This window comes from Chiloscyllium plagiosum, unplaced genomic scaffold (assembly GCF_037043375.1).
Source record: "Chiloscyllium plagiosum isolate Xiang-an unplaced genomic scaffold, Cpla_swu_hap1 HiC_scaffold_7, whole genome shotgun sequence".
NCBI classification, from domain to species: domain Eukaryota; kingdom Metazoa; phylum Chordata; class Chondrichthyes; order Orectolobiformes; family Hemiscylliidae; genus Chiloscyllium; species Chiloscyllium plagiosum.
Genome location: NW_028270145.1, coordinates 70,996,011 through 71,017,211, shown reverse-complemented (window position 1 = coordinate 71,017,211; position 21,201 = coordinate 70,996,011). Strand labels below are relative to the sequence as shown.

The following is a 21,201-nucleotide window of genomic DNA, read 5'->3' as shown; positions in this document are numbered from 1 at the left end:
CACTACATTGACCCTCTCAGAATCTTATTTTAATAATATCATCTGTCATTGATCTAAACAATAATGAATAAAGGCCTAATAAATCAACTCTTTCAATCCAAGAAGCAGCATTGTGAGTCTCTGATGAACTGTCTCTAATGCTAGTACATGCTTTCTTAAATCCAGAAAGAATGAAAATACACAATGCTCCACGTGTGGCTTCACCAACATTCTGCATTGTTGTAATGTGACTTCCCTATTTTTAAAATTCCAGACCTTAGCTATAAAGGCCAACACTTAACTACTTGCTGCATCTATATGCTAATTTTTTTTATGTTTCATGCACAGGAATACCCAGATTCCTCTATACTGCACTGTTTTGGAGCCGCTGTCCATTTTAATAACAGTCTGCCTTTTGATTTTTCCTGCCAAGGTGCATGACTTTGCACTTTGCTACATTAGATGCTGTCTGCCAAGCTTTTGTCACTCACTCAACTTATTTTTATTGTCTTGCAGATTTCTTGTACTGTCATCACAATATGCCCTTCACCTGTATTGTCAGAGAACATGGATAGTTCTACAATCTGCCCTCTCATCCAAGTCATTAACACAGATAGTAAATTAAGGCCCTAGGACTGGTCCTCGTGGCACTTCACTAGCTGTTTCCTACTTGAAAAAACCCCAGAATTTCTGTGTTCTGTGTGTTAACCAATCATCACTTCATGCTAATATATTAACCCCATTACAGTGAGCTCCTAGCTTGTATAAAAATCTTATTATCGAATACTTCCGGAAAATACAAATGTACTCCGTCTACCAGTTCCCCTTTATAACTCTGTTCCTTATATCCTCAAAGGACTCTACTAGCAAATCTGTCAAACATAATTTCCTTTCACAAAATCATGTTGAGCCTTTGTTTGATTGTGTTATGTATTTCTAAATGTTTGACTATTTCTTGCTTAATAATAGACTCTAGCATTTTCCCTAATGACAGACATTAGGCTAACTTGACTATATTCTCCATCCAAACATTCGGTAATTCAGTGAAGTATTTATTAACTTTAAATTTAAATATATACTTACATAATAATCTGTAAGAAGAAATTCGGTTTTGTTTTCATCTGATAAAATGGATGTGTTGTCCAACAATATCTGAATATCTTTCTCAATGTCGATATTTTGTACAGCTTCATGAATTTGACTTTGACGCTAAAGATAACAATGTATTTTATTTCATTTCGTTATATAAACACAACATTTACAAATGCATATGCATCAATATTACATAATATTATTTCTATAAATATAAAAATAGAAGTATACTTATGGTACAGTTCTTACTTCTATGAGTGTTCTTCCAAAACTAGTGATATGTTCACTGTATTTGTTTAAAATGTCACATAGCAGCCTTATCTTTTCTTTTTCCAAATCATATATTACCTATTAGAAAGAAGAAAATAATGAATGATCTGAGACACTTTAAATTTAAACTGATCAGGTAGACACAGAGTGCTTTGTTCATCCTATGCAATAAAAGAAGGAAATATAGCTTTAAATTAAGAAGCAAGGAAATAGTAACATAACAACAAGTCTATACATCAGGTTTCCATCTATATATTGCTGGCTATGGTGAGGTTTAATCAAAGTTCAGTATATCTTTTCTTATTCATCCCCACAATCACAGAATTGCTATAAGATTTTTTTTGCAGCAGCAGCTTGTGGTACGGCCTACTTGGGAATTCTGGATTTGGTGATCTGTACAGGGGAACCTCGATTATCCGAAAGAGATGGGCGGGCACTACTTCGTTCGGATAATTGATTCTTCGGCTAATCAATTCAATGCCTTTCCTCTGGAGCTCGGAGTTTTTCATTAAGTCTCCTCCCTGTCCAGACTAGGCAGTAGCACACCACGCATGAGCCCCTGCCCCCCCCCCCAACATTGCCCGTCAGCCACCCCCCCAAACCCTGTCCAACACTGCCCCCTGCCTGTCCCCAATTCCGTCCAACATCGCCTCATCCCCACCTAACACCATCCAACATCGCCACCCCCACCCGCCCCTAAACCCTGTCAATCACCGCACCCCCCCAACCCCTCCGTGGGGCAGCCGAACTGAACACCAACAACAAGACAGCTGCTGCTGCTACTGCCTTTTGGGGCACGAGTCTCCAATTAGCATATACACACACAAACTTTTTAATGCAACTTTTTGACAGGTTCCACCTTTGCTCTATACTGATCATTGTTGGAGAGATTATCTGGGGAAGGGGGGTTCCTTGTGTAGAACACCAGGGAAAGTGTGGGAAGCGAAAGAGAGAGAGAGAGAGAGAGAGAGTCAGTCATTTAGAGACGGTGCCTGCGCTCCCATCAGTCCAGGACTGTTCTCGGCAGCACTTTTAATCACTGTAAAGAAAAGATGTGATCAGTGTTGTGTGCACATCTTTGATGTAATGTTTCTGTCGGTACCTCAAGTTCTCCTTCAGATAATCCAATTTTTGGATAATTGCTATTCGGATAATCGAGGTTCCCCTGTAATAAGGCAGACTTGATTAGGGTGCTTTAGGTGAAGAAATCTCTAGCAGGCAGTGACCATAATAGAATACAATTAACCATGCAGTTTGAGAGGGAGAAGCTTGAATCAGATGTAATAGTATAACAATTGAATAAAGGTAACTACAAAGACACAAGGGGAGGAGCTGGCCAAAGTTGATTGGAAGGGGAACTCAGCTGAAACAAATGGTGGAGCAGCAATGGCAGGGGATTCTGGGGGTAATTTGGAGGCAAAGCATAAATTCATACCAAGGAAGAAGAGACATACTAGGGGATGACAAGGCAACCGTGCTGACAAGAAAAGGTCGTTTTTAAAGATACATAAAAAGGTAAGAGAGAAGCACAAGTGCACATTGGACCACTGGAAAATGAGACTGGGAAGAAGTAATGGGAAATAAAGTAATGGCAGAGGAACAGAATAGATACTTTGCATCAGTCTTCACTGTTATCAACACCAGTAGAAAACTAGAACTCCAAAAGAGTCATGAGCAGAGGTGTGTAGTGACTATCGCTAAGGAGTAGAAACTGGGCAAGCTGAAAAGGTCTAAGGATTGATAAATCACCCAGACTGGATGGACTGCACTCCATGGTTCTGAAGGAAGCAGCTGAAGAGATTTTGGAGGCATTGGTTGCGATTTCTCCAGAATTAATGGATTCAGGGAGATTCCCGGAGGACTGAAAATGGCAAATGTAACACCTCTGTTTAAAAAAGGGGAAGCAGAAGATGGGAAATTATAGACCAGTTAGCCTGACCTCAGTCATTGTTAAAATTAGAGTGTTCATTATTAAGGATGAGATCATGGAGTACTTGGAAGTGGGTGGTAAAATAGGGCTAGAGTCAGCACGTCTTTGTTAAGGGGACATTGTGCCTGAATAATCTGTTAGAATTCTTTGAGGAAGTAGCAAGCCAGTTAGACAAAGGAGAGCCAGTGGACTTTATGCATTTGATTTTCCAGAAGGCGTTTGACAAGGTAACACACAAAGGGACTTAAGAGTCCTAGTTCAGGATTCTCTTAAGGTTAACATGCAGGTTCAGTTGGCTGTCAGGAGGCAAATGCAATGTTAGCATTCATTTCAAGAGAGCTAAAATACAATAGCAAAAAGGTACTGCTGAGACAGTATAAGGCTCTGGTCAGACTGCATTTGGAATATTGTGAGCAGTTTTGGGCCCTGTATCCAAGGGAGGATGTGTTGGTATCAGAAGGGGTCCAGAGGAGATTTACAAGAATAATCCCAGGGATGAAGTGCTTGTCAATATAAAGTGTGGTTAAGGATTCGGGGTGTACTTGATGGAATTTAGAAGAATGTAGGTGGGACAGGCGCAATGATCTCAATGAAACTTAGAGTATTGACGGTGTAAATAGAGGAGATGTGGAAAACATGCTTCCACTAGCAGAAGAGACTAAGACCTGAGGGCACACCCTCAGAGTGAAGGGACAGACATTTACAACTGAGAAGAGAAGAAATTTCTTCAGCCAGAGGATGGTGAATCTGTGGAACCTATTGCCGCAGAGGCAGTGGAGGCCAAGCCATTGAAGACAGAGATAGATAGATTCTTGATTACTAAGGGATCAAGAGTTACAGGAGAAGGCAGGAAAATGGGATTGAGAAACATATCAGCCATGAGCAAGTGGTGGAGCAGACTCCATGGGCTGACTGCCTAATTTTATTCCTCTATCTTATGGCTATGGCACAGAAGGAAGCTATTTGGCCTATCATGCCTGCACTAGTTCTATTGCGTAGTCTTAGTTTCCTGCCCATTCCCCATTTTACAGCATCCCATTTCTATACAATCATCCAATGCCCTCTCAACTGCCTCAACCAAACTTGCTTCCATCATTTCCAGTCAGTGCATTCCATACCCTGATACTTGTTGTGGAACGTTTTTCCCTCCCCTCCTCATAACATCTTTGCTTCAATTTGCACATCACTCTAAGTCTATGCCCTCTGGATCCATTCTCTTTCACAAGTCGGAACAGCTTTTCTTTGTCCACTCCATCCTGTCTCCTCATGACTTTGAAACCTTCTATCAAAATCTTCTCTCAGCCTCCTGTCCAAGGAAAACACTCCTAACCTCTTCAATCTAGCATTACTGAAGTTTCTCATTCCTGGAATCATTCTTATTAATTGCTCTGTCCTCTCTCCAGTGCATTCACATATTTCCCATAATGCAATGCCCATAACCGAGCACAATATTCCAGCCGAGTACTAACAAGTGCTTTGTACAAAATCAATATCACATTACTGCTCTTCTTTAAAGCCAAAGATACTTCCGTTTTATTAACTGCTCTCTCTACCTGTCCTACCACCTTGAATGATCTCAGCACATTAACACCCAAGTCCCTTTGCTCCTGCATTGCCTTTATAATTGTAACCCCTTTTTCATACTGTCTTCTAACATTTTTCTGACCAAAGTACATCACCTCTCACTTCCCTGTTCTGAACCTGACCTGCCTGTCCACTCCTCCAAACTGTCAATGTCTCTTTTGAATTCCATACTGTCCTCCTCACCATTTATAATTCATCCATGTTTAGTGTCATCTGCAAACTTTGAAATTGTCCCCTGTACGCTAAGATCCAGAGAATTAGTATATAATAGGAAAAGCAAAGGTCCCAGTCCCAGCCTTCGGGGATGTCCACTACAAAGCTTTTTCCAGCTTGAAACGTATCCATTGACATCTACCTTCCTACTGTCCCTTTTATTCTATGACCAATAAGAACTACAACACAGGAAAAGGTCCTTCGACCTTCCAAGCCTGCATGGACACAATTTGCCCATCTGTACTAAAACTACCTTCACCGACAGGATCTGTATCCCTCTATTTCCTTCCATTTCATGTATCCTCCAGGTGCTCATTGAATGCTGCTATTGTGACTGCTTCTACCACCGCCTCTGGCAGCATGTTCCAGACACTCACCACTTTGTGTGAAAAACTTGCCTCACACGTCTCTTATACTGCACCCCAACACCCTACACACAGACAGATACACACACAGACAGACAGACACACACACACCCTTCAGCCTGGGAAAAAGCCTCAGACTGTCCACTTTATCCATACCATTCACAATCTTATTAACTTCTATCAGTTTGTCCCTCAACTTCCTGCTTTTCAGTGAAAACAAACCCGGTCCACCTAACCTTTCTTAGAATACTCAGAATCCCTAGAGTGTGGAAACAGGCCCTTTGGCCAACAACTCCACACCGACCCTCCAAAGAGTATCCCACTCAACCCCATTTCCCTACCGTTTTACTCTACATTTACCCTGGACTCATGCACCTAACCTACACATCCCTGGATACTATGGACAATTTAGCATGGCCAATTCACCTAACCTGCACAGCTTTGGATTGTGGGAGGAAACCGGAGCACCTGGAGGAAACCCACGCAGACATGTGGACGAAGTGCAAACTCCACACAGACAGTTGGCCGAGGCTGAAATTGAACCTGGGGCCCTGGTGTGAGGCAGCAGTGCTAACCACTGAGCCACCGTGCTGCTCATTCTTCTTAGCGAAGATCCCGCATGCCAGGGAATATCCTGGTAAAACTTTTCTACACCCTCTCCAAAACATCCACATCCTTCTGATAGTGTGGTGATCAGAACTGTACGCAAAATTCCAATGATTTGGAGATACCAGTGTTGGACTGGGGTGTACAAAGTTAAAAATCACACAACACCAGGTTATCATCCACTGCTTCCAAATAAACCTGTTGGATTATAACCTGGTATTGTGCGAGTTTTAGTAAAATTCCAAGTATGGCCTAACCAAAGTTCTATAAAGCTGCAGCATACCTTGCCTATCCTTATCCTTGTTGCCCCTTCCAATGAAGGCAAGCATGCCATAGGCCTTTTTAACTACCTTTTCCACCTGTGCTGTCACCTTCAGTGATTTGTGGACATACAAACCAAGATCCCGCTGTATATCAATACTCCTAAGGGTTCTGCCATTCACTGTATAATGTCCACCTGTACTTGACCCCCTTCCAAAATGCATCACCTCACATTTGTCCAGATTAAACTCCATCTGCCATTTTTCTACCCATGTCTCTAACTGACTTATATCCTGCTGTATCTTCTGACAATCCTTCTCACTCTCTGCAACTCCACCAATCTTTATATCGTTAAAAATCACACAACACCAGGTTATAGTCCAACAGGTTTAATTGGAAGCACACTAGCTTTCGGAATAACGCTCCTTCATCAGGTGATTGTGGAGGGCTCGATCGTAACACAGAATTTATAGCAAAAATTTGCAGTGTGATGTAACTGAAATTATACATTGAAGAATTGATTGTCTGTTAAGCCTTTCATCTGTTAGAATACAGTGATAGTTTCACTTCTTTCATGTGTAAATCACAAAACCCTTTTTTTTTAAAGTTGCATTCTCGGGTTAGCTGTTAACAATGGTGATAGCTAGACAATATGTTGAAGGTGTTAGCCCCCTGTGTTCTCTGTCTATGACCTGATGTTTAGATTGATTCCAATCTAAAAAGTGAGATAACAACAGAGTTTTACATAAATTCATGCAGTTTTGAGCTCAGAGTTCTACATGAATATATGTGGTTTTTGAGCAAAGTGCAATGTAACTCTGAAAGTACCAAAAAAAATCACCCCACAAAATATGTGTGCATGTGGGTCTTTGTCTGTCTGTGTGTGTGTGTCTGTCTGGGATGGGGGTTGTGAGTGTGAGAAAGTGTGTGTGCGTGTGTGTAGTGAGTGCAGAGTGTCTTAAGTCTGTGAGGGGGTGCATGTGTGGGAGTCCGTGTGTATCTGTGTCCGTGTGTATCTGTGTCCGTGTGTATCTGTGTCCGTGTGTATCTGTGTCCGTGTGTATCTGTGTCCGTGTGTATCTGTGTCCGTGTGTGTGTAGTGCAATGGTGATCACCTGTAATGTGACATGAACTCAAAGTCCCGGTTGAGGCCCTCCCTATGGGTACCGAACTTAGCTATCAGCTTCTGCTCGGCCACTTTCCTCTGCTGCCTGTACCGAAGTCCACAATGGAGGATGGTCACCCGAAGGTCTGAGGCTGAATGTCCTGGACCACTGAAGTGTTCCCCAACTGGGAGGGAACCCTCCTGTCTGTTGATTGTTGTGCGGTGCCCATTCATCCGTTGTCGTAGCCTTTGCTCGGTTTCCCCAATGTACCACGCCTCCGGGCATCCCTGCCTGCAACGTATAAGATAGACAATGTTGGCTGAGCCACATGAGTACCTGCCATGTACACGGTGGGAGGTGTTCCCACGCGTAATAGTGATATCTATGTCCACAATCTGACACGCTTTGCAGCGTCCACCGTGACAGGGTTGTATGGAGTTGTCCTGAGAGCCGGGCAGTTTGCTACGAGCAATGATCTGTTTGAGGTTTGGCGGTTGTTTAAAGGCAAGTAGTGGAGGTGTGGGGAAGGTCTTGGTGAGGTGCTCATCCTCATTGATAATGTGTTGCAGGCCACGAAGAACATGGCGTAATTTTTCAGCCCCTGGGAAGTACTGAACAATGAAGGGTACCCTGTCAGTTGCAGCACGTGTCTGTCTCCTGAGGAGGTCATTACGGTTCCTTGCTGTGGCACGTCGGAACTGGCGGTCAATGAGTTGAACATCGTACCCCGTTCTTGAACAAGAACGGGGTACGATGTTCAGCTCATTGACCTCCAGTTCCGACGTGCCACAGCAAGGAACCGTAATGACCTCCTCAGGAGACAGACACGTGCTGCAACTGACAGGGTACCCTTCATTGTTCAGTACTTCCCAGGGGCTGAAAAATTACGCCATGTTCTTCGTGACCTGCAACACATTATCAATGAGGATGAGCACCTCACCAAGACCTTCCCCACACCTCCACTACTTGCCTTTAAACAACCGCCAAACCTCAAACAGATCATTGCTCATAGCAAACTGCCCGGCTCTCAGGACAACTCCATACAACCCTGTCACGGTGGACGCTGCAAAACGTGTCAGATTGTGGACATAGATATCACTATTACGCGTGGGAACACCTCCCACCGTGTACATGGCAGGTACTCATGTGACTCAGCCAACATTGTCTATCTTATACATTGCAGGCAGGGATGCCCGAAGGCATGGTACATTGGGGAAACCGAGCAAAGGCTACGACAATGGATGAATGGGCACCGCACAACAATCAACAGACAGGAGGGTTCCCTCCCAGTTGGGGAACACTTCAGTGGTCCAGGACATTTAGCCTCGGATCTTCGGGTGACCATCCTCCAAGGTGGACTTCGGGACAGGCAGCAGAGGAAAGTGGCCGAGCAGAGGCTGATAGCTATGTTCGGTACCCATAGGGAGGGCCTCAACCGGGACTTTGTGTCCACGTCACATCACAGGTGGTCACACACACACACACACACACACACACACACACACACACACACACACACACACACACACACACACACACACACACACACACACACACACACACATATTTTGTGGGGTGAATTTTTTTGGTACTTTCAGAGTTACATTGCACTTTGCTCAAAAACCACATACATTCATGTAGAACTCTGAGCTCAAAAACTGCATGAATTTATGTAAAACTCTGTTGTTATCTCACTTTTTAGATTGGAATCAATCTAAACATCAGGTCATAGACAGAGAACACAGGGGGCCAACACCTTCAACATATTGTCTGGCTATCATCATTGATAACAGCTAACCCGAGAATGCAACTTTAAAAAAAAGGTTTTGTAATTTACACATGAAAGAAGTGAAACTATCACTGTATTCTAACAGATGAAAGGCTTAACCGACAATCAATTTTTCAATGTATAATTTCAGTCACATCACACTGCACATTTTTGCTGTAAATTCTGTGTTACGATCGAGCCCTCCACAATCACCTGATGAAGGAGCGTCGCTCCGAAAGCTAGTGTGCTTCCAATTAAACCTGTTGGACTATAACCTGGTGTTGTGTGATTTTTAACTTTGTACACCCCAGTCCAACACCGGTATCTCCGAATCAATCTTTATATCAATTGCAAACTTACCAAGTAGACCAACCATGTTTTCCTCCAAATCGTTTATGTAGACTGTGAACAGCAGAGTCCCTGCACTGTTCCCTGTGGAACACCACTAGTCACAACCCTCCACTCCAAAAAGCATCCTTCCATCCCTACCCCCTGTCTTCCAGACTAAGCCAGTTCTGTATCCATCTTGACAGCTCAGCTTTGATAACATGTGACTTCACCTTTTGTACCAGTCTGCTATGAGGGACCTTGTCAAAGGCTTTACTAAAGTCCACATAGTTGAAACTTTATTGCTGGAACAGCACAGCAGGTCAGGCAGCATCCAGGGAACAGGAGATTCGACGTTTCGGGCACAGGCCCTTCCTGAAGAAGGGCCTGTGCCCGAAACGTCGAATCTCCTGTTCCCTGGATGCTGCCTGACCTGCTGTGCTGTTCCAGCAATAAAGTTTCAACTTTGATCTCCAGCATCTGCAGACCTCACTTTCTCCTTAAAGTCCACATAGACAATCTCAACCACTTTTCCCTCAATCATCTTTGTCACCCCCTCAAAAAACTCAATCAAGTAGGTAAGGCATGATCTCCCCAACACAAAACCATGCTGTCTGTCACTAGTAAGTCCATTTGCTTCTAAATGTATCTCGATCGTGTCCCTGAGAATCTTTTCCAATAATTTCCCTCCTACCAACATGAGCCTCACAGGCCTGTAATTTCCTGAACTTCCCTGCTACCCTTCTTAAACAAGGGGTCGACATTGGCTATTCTCCAGTCTTCTGGGACCTCATCTGTAGACAAAAAGGACACAAAGATATCTGCCAATACTCTAGCAATTTGTTGTTTTGCCTTCCTCAAAGATTTTAAAGTGATTACTCATTCTAACCTGGATTACTGTTTCTAAAAGATTCCATCACTGAAATTAAATGAGCCAATTTGTGAATGCTGGATGTTCCCTCAATTTTTCTTGAAAAGGGCCATAATGTTAACAATTCTCCAGTCTTCTGGTTCCTATCCTATGTTCAGGATAGACTGAAGATTATGCCCAATGCACCAGTGATTTCTACCCTTGCTTCCTTCAAAATCCTTTTGCAACTCATACTGGCTACTGGCAACTCATCTAGTACTGGTATCTTCTCAACTTTACATGCCAACCATCTATACAAGACTCTTCTTTATTAATTTTGAATCCTTCCAGTGACAGTCTCCTTCTCTGTCACAGTGGCATGGGCAGCATCCTCATCTTTTGTATAGATGAATGCAAAATAATCATTTAACATCTCAGCTATGCCCCTGCCTCCATGTGTAAACCTCATTTGGTTTCTAATCAGCCTTCCTCCTCCGTTCACCATTCTCTAATGTTTAGACACTTATATTTTCTGCCTTACATCAGTCTTAGATACATTTTTTTCTTTATACTATTAAATTCTACCTCCTTTGCCATCCAGGGAACTCTGGATTTTTTCATCCTACCTTTATCATCAGAGAGAATACACCTTTAACATACCTGAGCCATAAGCTCTTTGAAGGAAACAACTGCTTTTCTCGTCAACTCCTTAATCCAATCAATTCTGCTCAACTCTGTTTTTGTCCCATTAAAGTAAGTCGTCTGCCAATTAAATTCTCTTCCTCTGGATTGTTTCATGTCATTCTTCAACATTCTCCTCTAACTTGTACAAAGATCTCTGAGCCCTAAAAGTTCCCCCACTGATACCTGATCCACTTGGCCTACCACATGTCCAAAGACCAGGAGAAACAACACATTCTTCCTTGTTGAACTGGACACATCATGCTATGAGAAACTCACCCAAACATAATCTCGGAACACTTCTCTTTGTTGCTCCTTACAGTACCGGTATTCTGGTCTATATTAGGGTAATTGAAATTTTAAATATTCTATGTTGACATTGGGGCGGCACAGTGGCTCAGTGTTTAGCGCTGCTGCCTCACAGCGCCAGGGTCCCAGGTTCAATTCCAGCCTCGGGCGACTGCGTGTGGAGTTTGCACATTCTCCCCGTGTCTGCATGGGTTTCCTCCGCGTACTCCGGTTTCCTCCCACATTCCAAAGCTGTGCAGGTCAGGTGAATCGGCCATGCTAAATTGTCCATAGTTGTTAGGAGCATTAGTCAGAGGGGGATGGGTTACTCTTCAGAGGGTCAGTGTGGACTTGTTGGGCTGAAGGGCCTGTTTACACACTGTAGGGAATCTAATCTAATCTAATTTCTCTGTAAACACCTCCTAGGTTTGTTCCTCTATATCCTTTCCATTAGATGGTGGTCTACTGACTACGAGAGAAAGTGAGGACTGCAGATGCTGGAAATCATAGTCGAAAAGTGTGGCACTGGAAAAGCACAGCAGGTGAAGCAGCATTCACAGAGCAGGAGAGTTGATGTTTCGGTGAGGTGAGAGTGACAGCCCTTGACATCAAGGCTGCATTTGACAGAGTAGAGCATCAAGGAACCCTGGCAAAACTGGAATCAATGGGTATTGGGGGCAAACACTCAACTGGTTAGAGTCATACCTGGCACAAAGGAAGGTGGTTGTGGTTGTGGACGGTCAGTCATCTCAGCTCCAGTTAATCTCTGCAGGAGTCCGTCAGGGTAGTTTCCTATAGACCCAACAATCTTCAGCTGTTTCATCAATGATCTTCCCTCTGTCATAAGGTCAGAAGTGGGGATGGTCCCTGATGATTGCACAGTGTTCAGCACCAATCGTGACTCCTCAGACACTGAAGCAGTCCATGCTCAAATGTAACAAGATCTGGACAATATCCAGGCTTGCGCCAACAAGTGGCAAGTAACATTCATGCCAGACAATGATCAGCACCAATAAGAGACACTCTAACCACCACCCTATAACATTCAACAGTATTACCATCACTGAATTCCCCAGTACTGTCAACATTCATAGAGTTACCATTGACCAGAACCTCAACTGGACTCACCACATAAACACAGTGGCTACAAAGCAGGTCAGAGACTAGGGATACTATGGCAAGCAACTCCCCTCCTGACACCCCAAAGTCTATCTACCATCTACAAGGCACAAGTCAGGAGTGTGATGGAATATTTCGTACTTTCCTGGTGCAGCTCCAACACTCAAAGCTTGACACCATCCAGGATAACGTAACCTGCTTGATTGGCACCACACATACAAACATTCAATTCCTCCACCACCAGTGCTCAGTAGCAGCAGTGTGTACTATCTACAAGCTGCACTGCAGAAATTCACCAAAGATCCTTAGACAGCAAATTCCAAACACACAACCACTTCCACTTAGAAGGAAAGGGCAGCAGGTTCTTGGGAACACCATTACCTGCAAGTTCCCCTCCAAGACACTCATCACCCTGACCTGAAAATATACCGACATTCCTTCTCAGTCATTAGGTCAAAATCCTGGAATGCTCTCCCTACCGGCATTGTGAGCTAACCCACAGCAAGTGGACTGCAGTTATTCAAGAAAGCAAACTCACCATCACCTTCTTAAGGGCAAATAGGGATGGGTTATTAATGCTGACTAGCCAGAAATGCCCAAGTTTAGATTAGATTAGATTACATTACAGTGTGGAAACAGGCCCTTCGGCCCAACAAGTCCACACCGACCCGCCGAAGCGAAACCCACCCATACCCCTACATTTACTCCTTACCTAACACTACGGGCAATTTAGTACGGCCAATTCACCTGGCCCTGCACATCTTTGGACTGTGGGAGGAAACCGGAGCACCCAGAGGAAACCCACGCAGACACAGGGAGAACGTGCAAACTCCACACAGTCAGTCGCCTGAGGCGGGAACTGAACCCGGGTCTCAGGCACTGTGAGACAGCAGTGCTAACCACTGTGCCACCGTGCCACCCACTACAAATGAATTTTTAAAAATGCTGCCTGACCTTCTGTGCTTTTCCAACGCTGCACTTTTTAATTTGGCCTACTGACTATGCCAAGCAACATAACTGCATCCTTTCTATATCATAGTTCTAGCCAAATTAACTATGTCCTTAAACTTTTTGAAACATCTTCTTTCTCCAGTACTGCAATGCCCTTTTTAACTGTACTGCAACCCCTTCTCCTTTCCTTCATTTTCTATCTTTGCTGAACAACTTATCCCAAGATTGTTTAACAACCAAATGTCTATTATCATCAAAACATTATAATTCCAAAATGTAATCTGTGTCTGCAACTTCACATTGTCATTCACAATACGTTATGTATTTACATACGTGTACATAAACTCTGTCTGAGACTTTCTCTTTTTAACCCCTACAACTTCACCTACTAACTTACTATTTTACTATTTTCTATGTTACTTTCAGCTGTATCCCTAGGTATTTTGCAAACCCTGGTGTTCTCTTTGATTATTATTTCTTGTCACAATAGTTTGATTTAAAAGAACTATTCCTCCAATTAGAGTCATTTAGATGTACAGCATGGGAACAGACCCTTCAGTCCAACTCGTCCATGATGATAAGATACCCTAAATAAATCTAGTCCCATTTGCCAGCATTTGGCCCATATCCCTCTAAACCTTTCCTAATCATTTAGCTATTCAGATGCCTTTTAAATGTTGTAATCATATCAGCCTCCACTACTTCCTCTGGCAGCTCATTTCATACACATACCACCCTCTGCATGAAAACGTTGCCCCTTAGGTCCCTCTTAAATTTTTACCCGCTCACCTTAAACCCATGCCCTCCAGTTTTGGTCTCCACCACACCAGAGAAAAGACCTTGTCTGTTTATCCTATCCATGCCCCTTATGATTTTATAAACCTCGATAAGATCATTCCTCAGCCTCCAACATTCCAGGGAAAATGGCATCAGCCTATTTACCCCCTCTCTATAGCTCAAACCCTCCAGCCCTGACAACATTCTCAATTCTTTCAAGTTTCACAACATTCTTCCTATAGCAAGGAGACCAGAATTGAATGCAGTATTCCAAAAATGGCCCAACCAATGTCCTGGACAGCTGCAACATCCCTAACTCTTATGCTCAATGCTCTGACTAATAAAGGGAAGCATACCTTCTTCATTATCAAATATATTGACTCCACTGTCAAGGAACTATGAACCTGCACTCCAAGGTCTCTTTGTTCAACAACACTCCCAGAACCTTACCATTAAGTGCATAAGTCCTGCCCTGATTTGTCTTTCCAAAATGCAGCACTTCACATTTATCTAAATTAAACTCCATCTGCCAATCCTCGGCCCATTAGCCCATCTGATCAAGATCTCGTTGTACTCTGAGGTAACCTTCTTCACTGTCCAGTATGCCTCCAATTTTGGTGTCACCTGCAAACTTACTAACCATATCTCCTATGTTCACATCCAAAACATTTATATAAATGAGGAAAAGCAGTGAACCCAGCATCGATCCTTGTGGCACACCACTGGTCACAAACCTCTAGTCTGAAAAGCAACCCTTCACTACCATCAGCATCTGTCTTCTATCTTTGAGCCAGTTCTGTTTCTAATTGGCTAGTTCTCCCTCTATTCCATGCAATCTAAACTTGCTAACTAGTCTAACCAGTTCTGTAAAAAATGACTAGTTCTCCCTATATTCCACGTGATCTAAATTTGCTAACCAGTCTACCATTAGGAACCTTGTCAAATGACTTGCTGAAATCCATATAGATCACATACACTGGTCTGCCCTCATCAAACTTCTTCACTACTATTCAAAAAACTCAATTAAGTTAGTGAGGTATGATTTCCCATGCACAAGGCCATGTTGACTATCCCTAATCAGTCCTTGCCTTCCCAGATACATAGGCAAAAGTGAGGACTACAGATGCTGGAGATCAGAGTTAAGATTAGAGTGGTGCTGGAAAAGCACAGCCGGTCAGGCAGCATCCGAGGAGCAGGAAAATCAACATTTCGGTCAAAAGCCTTGCATCAGGAATACATGTAAATCCTGTCTCTCAGGATTCCTTCCAATAACTTGTCCAACACTAATGTCAGGCTCACAGGTCTATAGTCCCTTAGATCTTCCTTACCTCCTTTCTTTAATAGTTAGCCAACCTCTAGTCTTCCAGCACCTCACCTGTGGCTTTCGATAATATAAATATCTCAGCAAGGGACCCAGCAATCATTTCCCTAGCTTCCCACGGAGTTCTAGAGTACACCTGATCAGGTCCTGGGGATTTATCCACCTTTATGCATTTTAAGACGTCCAGCACCTCCTCTTCTGTAATATGGACCTTTTTGAAGATGTCGCTATTTATTTCCCATACTCTATATCTTCCATATCCTACTCCACTGTAAACACTGATGCAAAATACTCATTTAGTTTTTCCCCCACCTCCTGCGGTTCCACACTTAAGCAGCCTTGCTGATCTTTAAGGGCCTCATTCTCTCCCTAGTTACCCTCTTGTCATTAACGTATTTGCAGAATCCCTTTGGATTCTCCTTAAACCTATTTGCCACAGCTATCTCATGCCTGCTCTTTGCCTTTCTGATCTCAAGTATACTCCTACTACCTTTATACCCTTCTAGGATTCACTCGATCTCTGCTGTCTATACCCGACATACTCTTCTTTATCTTGACCAAAACATCAATTTCTCTACTCATCCAGCATTCGTAAACCTACCAGCCTTGCCCTTCACCAAATTTTCTCTGGACTCTCGCCATCTCATTTTTAAAAGACTTCCCATTTTCCAATTGTCCCTTTACCTGCAAATATCTGCCCCCGATCAACTTTTAAATGTTCTTGCTTACTACTGTCAAAACTGGTCCTCCTCCAATTTAGAACTTTAATTTTTAGATCCTTTTCCATCACCATTTCAAAACCTAATACAATTATGGTGACTGGCACCAAAGTGCTCCCCTCAGTCTTATTCCCCAAGAGTAGGTCAAGTTTTGCACCTTCTCTAATAGGTACATCCACATACTTTAACACAACATTTAGTAAAAATAAAATCACTCCTAGTTTAGGTCATCCAAACACCACTCTGCCATAGAATAAATGGATGTGTGACATGGATATTTGTTTTTTTTTTTTCGCTGCTATTGTAAAAGGATACTCTGAATGCATACAGGTGATATGATTACAGCCTTTTGCTAATACCTCTATGTCAGCATCTATGAGATACATAAGAACATCATTAACAGACATCAGTAGAATAATTTCACCCTCCTGTGAGCTGCAGTTATTTCTCAAGTGAACTAAAATATAAAGGAAGCCACCTGTGATTAACATTGAGATTTGTCATTTCACTTCATAGTAATTGGATAAAAAAATCATGGAGCTCCTCACAGCATTGTAGAAACACATTCACTGCAGCACTGTTGTGGTTAAAATAAGCTTGCTACTACCTCATCAAGGAACCCAAGGATAGACAATGATTGCCAGCGACGAATTTTTAAAAACTCCTATTTTCTCTATTTATTTGCACTGCATCTAATACTCTATGCTCCACCTTTCAACATGCACCCAGTCAAGTCCCCTTAGGATCTTGTATCTTTCAATTAAGTCACCCCAGAGGATACAATCCTCGCCTGTCTGTCTGTTTCTCATAAGGCCATTCACTCATTTCAAGTTTTAGGCTTGTCAACCTTCTCTGAACTGCTTCCAACACACTAACGTCCTTCCATAAATTTGGTGACCAGTACTGTACACAATACTCCAGATATGGGCATATAACTGAAGCGTAAGCTCCCTAATTTTGCATTAAATTCTCCTTACAATAAACCATGAATTCTATTAGCATTCCTGATTATTTGCTGTACCTGCATACTAACCTTTGTGATTCATACATGGGACACTCTGATCCATCTGTATCTCAAAGCTCTGCAACTTGTTCCCATTTAGATCACATGCTTTTGTTTATTCTTTCAGCCAAAATAGACAACTTCACACTTTTCTACTTCATACTCCATTTGCAAGATGCTCACTCACTTAACCTATCTATATCCCTTCTAGGCTCTTCATGTTCTCTTCACAACTCGCTTTTCCATTTATCATTGCGTTATCAGCAAATTTAGCTACCTTCATTCAATTAACTTATATAAGCTGAGAAGACTTGTGGCACTCGCATTGAAACTTGTGGCACACCATTAGTGACATGCTGCCAATTTGATAAAGACTCACTTGTTCCCATTCTTTGCAATCTATTATCTTTGATGTATGCCAATGTAACCTTCCACACCTCCCATCCCCTCCATACCATGAGCTTTTTGTTCACAATAACCTTATGAAATGCCTTTTGGAAATCCAAACTTAATGCATCAACTGCTTCCCCTTTATTTGCAGCCTAAGTTACTTCTTCAAAAAACTCCAGTAATCTAGTTAAACATGATTTCATTTTGACAAAACCATGTGCGCTCTGCTTGATTACCTTGAACTCACCCATGTGCCCTGTTAGAATATTTTTAATAATAGCTTCTAACATTTTCCCTATGCCAGATGTTAAGCTAACTAGCCTGTAGTTTACTGCTTTCTACCTCCTTCCCTCTTTGAATAAAGGAATTACGTTAGTTATTTTCCAAATTAGAAAGAACCACTTCTATATTGAATTAGTTTGTAAAACTATAAATCCATGTATCAACTATTTCAGGGGCTAATTCTTTTCAGACGTTAGAATGAAATCCATCAGACCTAAGAGCTTGTTAACATGCTGTTCCAAAAATGTGCTCAGCACTACTTCCATGGTAATTGTAATTTTCTTGGATTACTTCCTCCCTTTCAATTCCTGATGTACTTCTATTTCTGGGATTCTACCTGTATTCTCTCTAGATGCAAAGTACCTATTCAGTTCATCCGACATCTCTTTATCCGCCAGACTCATATTCTATAGGGCCAATGCTTACTTTGATATCTCTTTTCTTTTTGAAATATCTGAAATAACTTATCTACTTTTATATTTTTGGCTAGCTTTCTCTCTTACTCTAGCTTTTCCCCTCCTTATTAATCTTTTAGTAATTTCTTGCTTTCTTTTACATTCTAATTGTTTGATGTGCCATCTGCTTTTGCAGAAGTTTATGTCATCTATTTGAGTTTGATACTACCATTGACGTTTTTTAAAAATATTAAGCACAGATGGCAGGTCGATCCTTTAGAAGTTTTCTTATTTTTTTCAAATATACCCATTCTGCATTTTCTGGAATATCCCCTTGGATGTTTGTCACTGTATATCTGTTAACCTGTCCTGAACAGAAATTGCCAATTCATTTTCACTAGCTCTGCTTTCGCGCCCTCATAACTTCTCTAGTGTAAATTTATAATAGTACTGTCTCACTGTATGCAAAATTCAATTATAATCACAGTCATTACAATCCAGAGGGGCTTTCACTATGAAGTCATTAACTAATTGTATCATATTAGTCAAAAACAGATCAAGTTTAGCTTGCTTCCTATTATGGCCATAGCACACTGGCCTAACAAAATGTCCAGAAAACATTCAATGAATTTCTCCTCACAATTTCCGTTTCCGATTTGATTTTTCCAGTCTACATCAATGTTGAAATTCGGCATAATAATTGCTTCTAACCTTTGACAAGCTCCCATTTTTTCTTCCTTGACACTGTACCCTACCATGTGGTCACTGTTAGGAAGCCTGCACAAAATTCCCACAAGCGTTGGAAAATGGAACCAGATTAGGTTCTGATCTCTGGTTGGCATGGACAAGTTGGATGAAGGGTTTGTTTTTGTGCTTTACATCTCTATGACTCTAAGTGACTCTTGTCTTTATCATTTCTTATCTCAACCCAAACTTCTTCTATAAAGCAGTTTTACGAATTTAGATGATCAGTCTCTGTTGTACTAACATCATCATTAAATCACAGAACCACTCCTCCACCCTCTCAGAGCCTCCTCTTCTTCCTAACTGTCACACAATCTAGATCATCCTGCAGCCACATCTTGTAATGTGTACTGGCTCATACTTATTTATCTCAATTTGTGCTACTAATTCATCTATATTGTTTTGAGGTAATTTTTTTTCCTGGTGATAAGAAGTTATACAGAAATGAGTAACTGAACCATAATTCTCATTATTTCTATATTTTGATTAATTAACCAAAACTGCTTTTATTGGATTTCTAAAAATACTCCACAGAGATCATATAATCCTTTAAAATAGTCCCTTTTTGTATAAATACCTTTAACTTGCCTGATAAGAGTGTTCAAATGTAGACTCCCACTTGAGTCTGACGTCCTCACCAGCCCTGTTTAGTTCATAATACTGCTGGTCAATTTTTGTCAGTATCCCTGATGATTTTTTCATTTTTTTCAACAGCTATGGGATTAAAGCATTAAGAACAAACATTTACTTTAAAAAATTGTTCTAATAGCACAACGTATTTAAAAAAAACATAATTGTGTAGTAAAGAATATTAAAGCATACACAATATAAAATCTGTAAGTTAGGTTAATGAATACGAAAAACACATAAAATAAATCAGAGTTCTCTTCAAACATCACAGACCTGGATTGTTAACTATGTTTTTCTCTTCACACTTCTGCCAGACATGTCTAGTATTTGCAGTAATTTGTGTTTTTACTTCAAGTTTCCAGTATTTGCAGCATTGTGCTTTTGAATAAAGAGAACTCACATTAAATGCATGTCCATAGGATTCTGCACCATGGAGTTAATGCCCGATAGTGAGTTCCTGATTGTAGAGGGATGATTAGGATTACAAATGATGAAAGCGGAGCTTGTTCACTTGAAGTGAGTGTTAGAGAATAATTAGAGTAAACTACACAGTTTGTGTATCCGGTGGTAGGCAGCTCTTAACAATGCACTTCATATACCCATAAACATCTATGAATACAAACATGTATTCATAAAACCCATAAAATGGGTTGAACAACTATGTAAAATTAGCGCATTTGAGTGCAAGGTGCTTCATGAAGATGCAGGGCCACAGTGGTAATGTCACTGGAATAGCAATTCAAAGACCAGAGCTAATGTTCTGGGGACATTTTGGTGCCCTTATTTAGGAAAATATATTACTTCATTGGAAGCAATTCAGAGAAGGCTCACTAGGATGATCCCCAGCGTAGAGGGGTTGTCTTATGAGCAAAGATTAAGCAGGTTGGGCCGCTACTCAGAATCATAGAGTTGCACAGCACAGAAACAGACCTTTTGGTTCAACTCATCCATGCTGACCAAATATCCTCAATGGGCCTAGTCCCATTTGCCAACATTTTGCCCATATCCCTCTAAATCCTTCCTAGTCATATGCCCATCCAGACACCTTTTAAATGTTGTGATGGTATCAGCCTCCATTACCTCTTCTAGCAGCTAGTTCCATAACACACTACACTCTATGCAAAAAAGATGCCCCTAAACTCCCTTTTAAATCTTCCCCTCACACCTTACACTTATGCCTTCTGTCTCTGGACTCCCCCTACCCTGGGAGAAAGATGTCGGTTATTCACCCCATCCATGCCGATGATGATTTTATAAACCCCTATTAGGTCACCCCTCAGTCTCCGACACTCAAATGGAAAAAAAGCCCCAAGTACTCATTGAAATTTAGAAGATTGCGAGGTGATCTCATTGAAACATATAGAACTCTTAAGGGGCTTGACAAGCTACCTACAGAGAGGATGTTTCCTCTCATGAGAGAATACAGGACTAGACTCTCAGAATTAAAGGGCATGAATATAAGACTGAGATGAGGCAGTATTTCTTCTCTTAAAGACTGAATGTCTTTGAAACTACTTGCCAGAGAGAGATATGGTGGCAGAATCCTTGTG

General features: G+C 41.8%; 1 protein-coding gene across 1 annotated transcript in view; it reads right to left on the bottom strand.

Moving 5' to 3' along the window:
* The window catches only part of nostrin (nitric oxide synthase trafficking), a 64,655-nt gene that overhangs the window by 20,204 nt on the left and 23,250 nt on the right, over positions 1-21,201 (bottom strand). The window contains exons 8-10 of the mRNA XM_043693923.2: positions 19,610-19,735; positions 1,321-1,419; positions 1,063-1,188 (exon numbers count right to left, since the gene is read on the bottom strand). Of these exons, the coding sequence (XP_043549858.1) occupies positions 1,063-1,188; positions 1,321-1,419; positions 19,610-19,735 (351 nt within the window). The remainder of the gene's footprint in view (positions 1-1,062; positions 1,189-1,320; positions 1,420-19,609; positions 19,736-21,201) is intronic.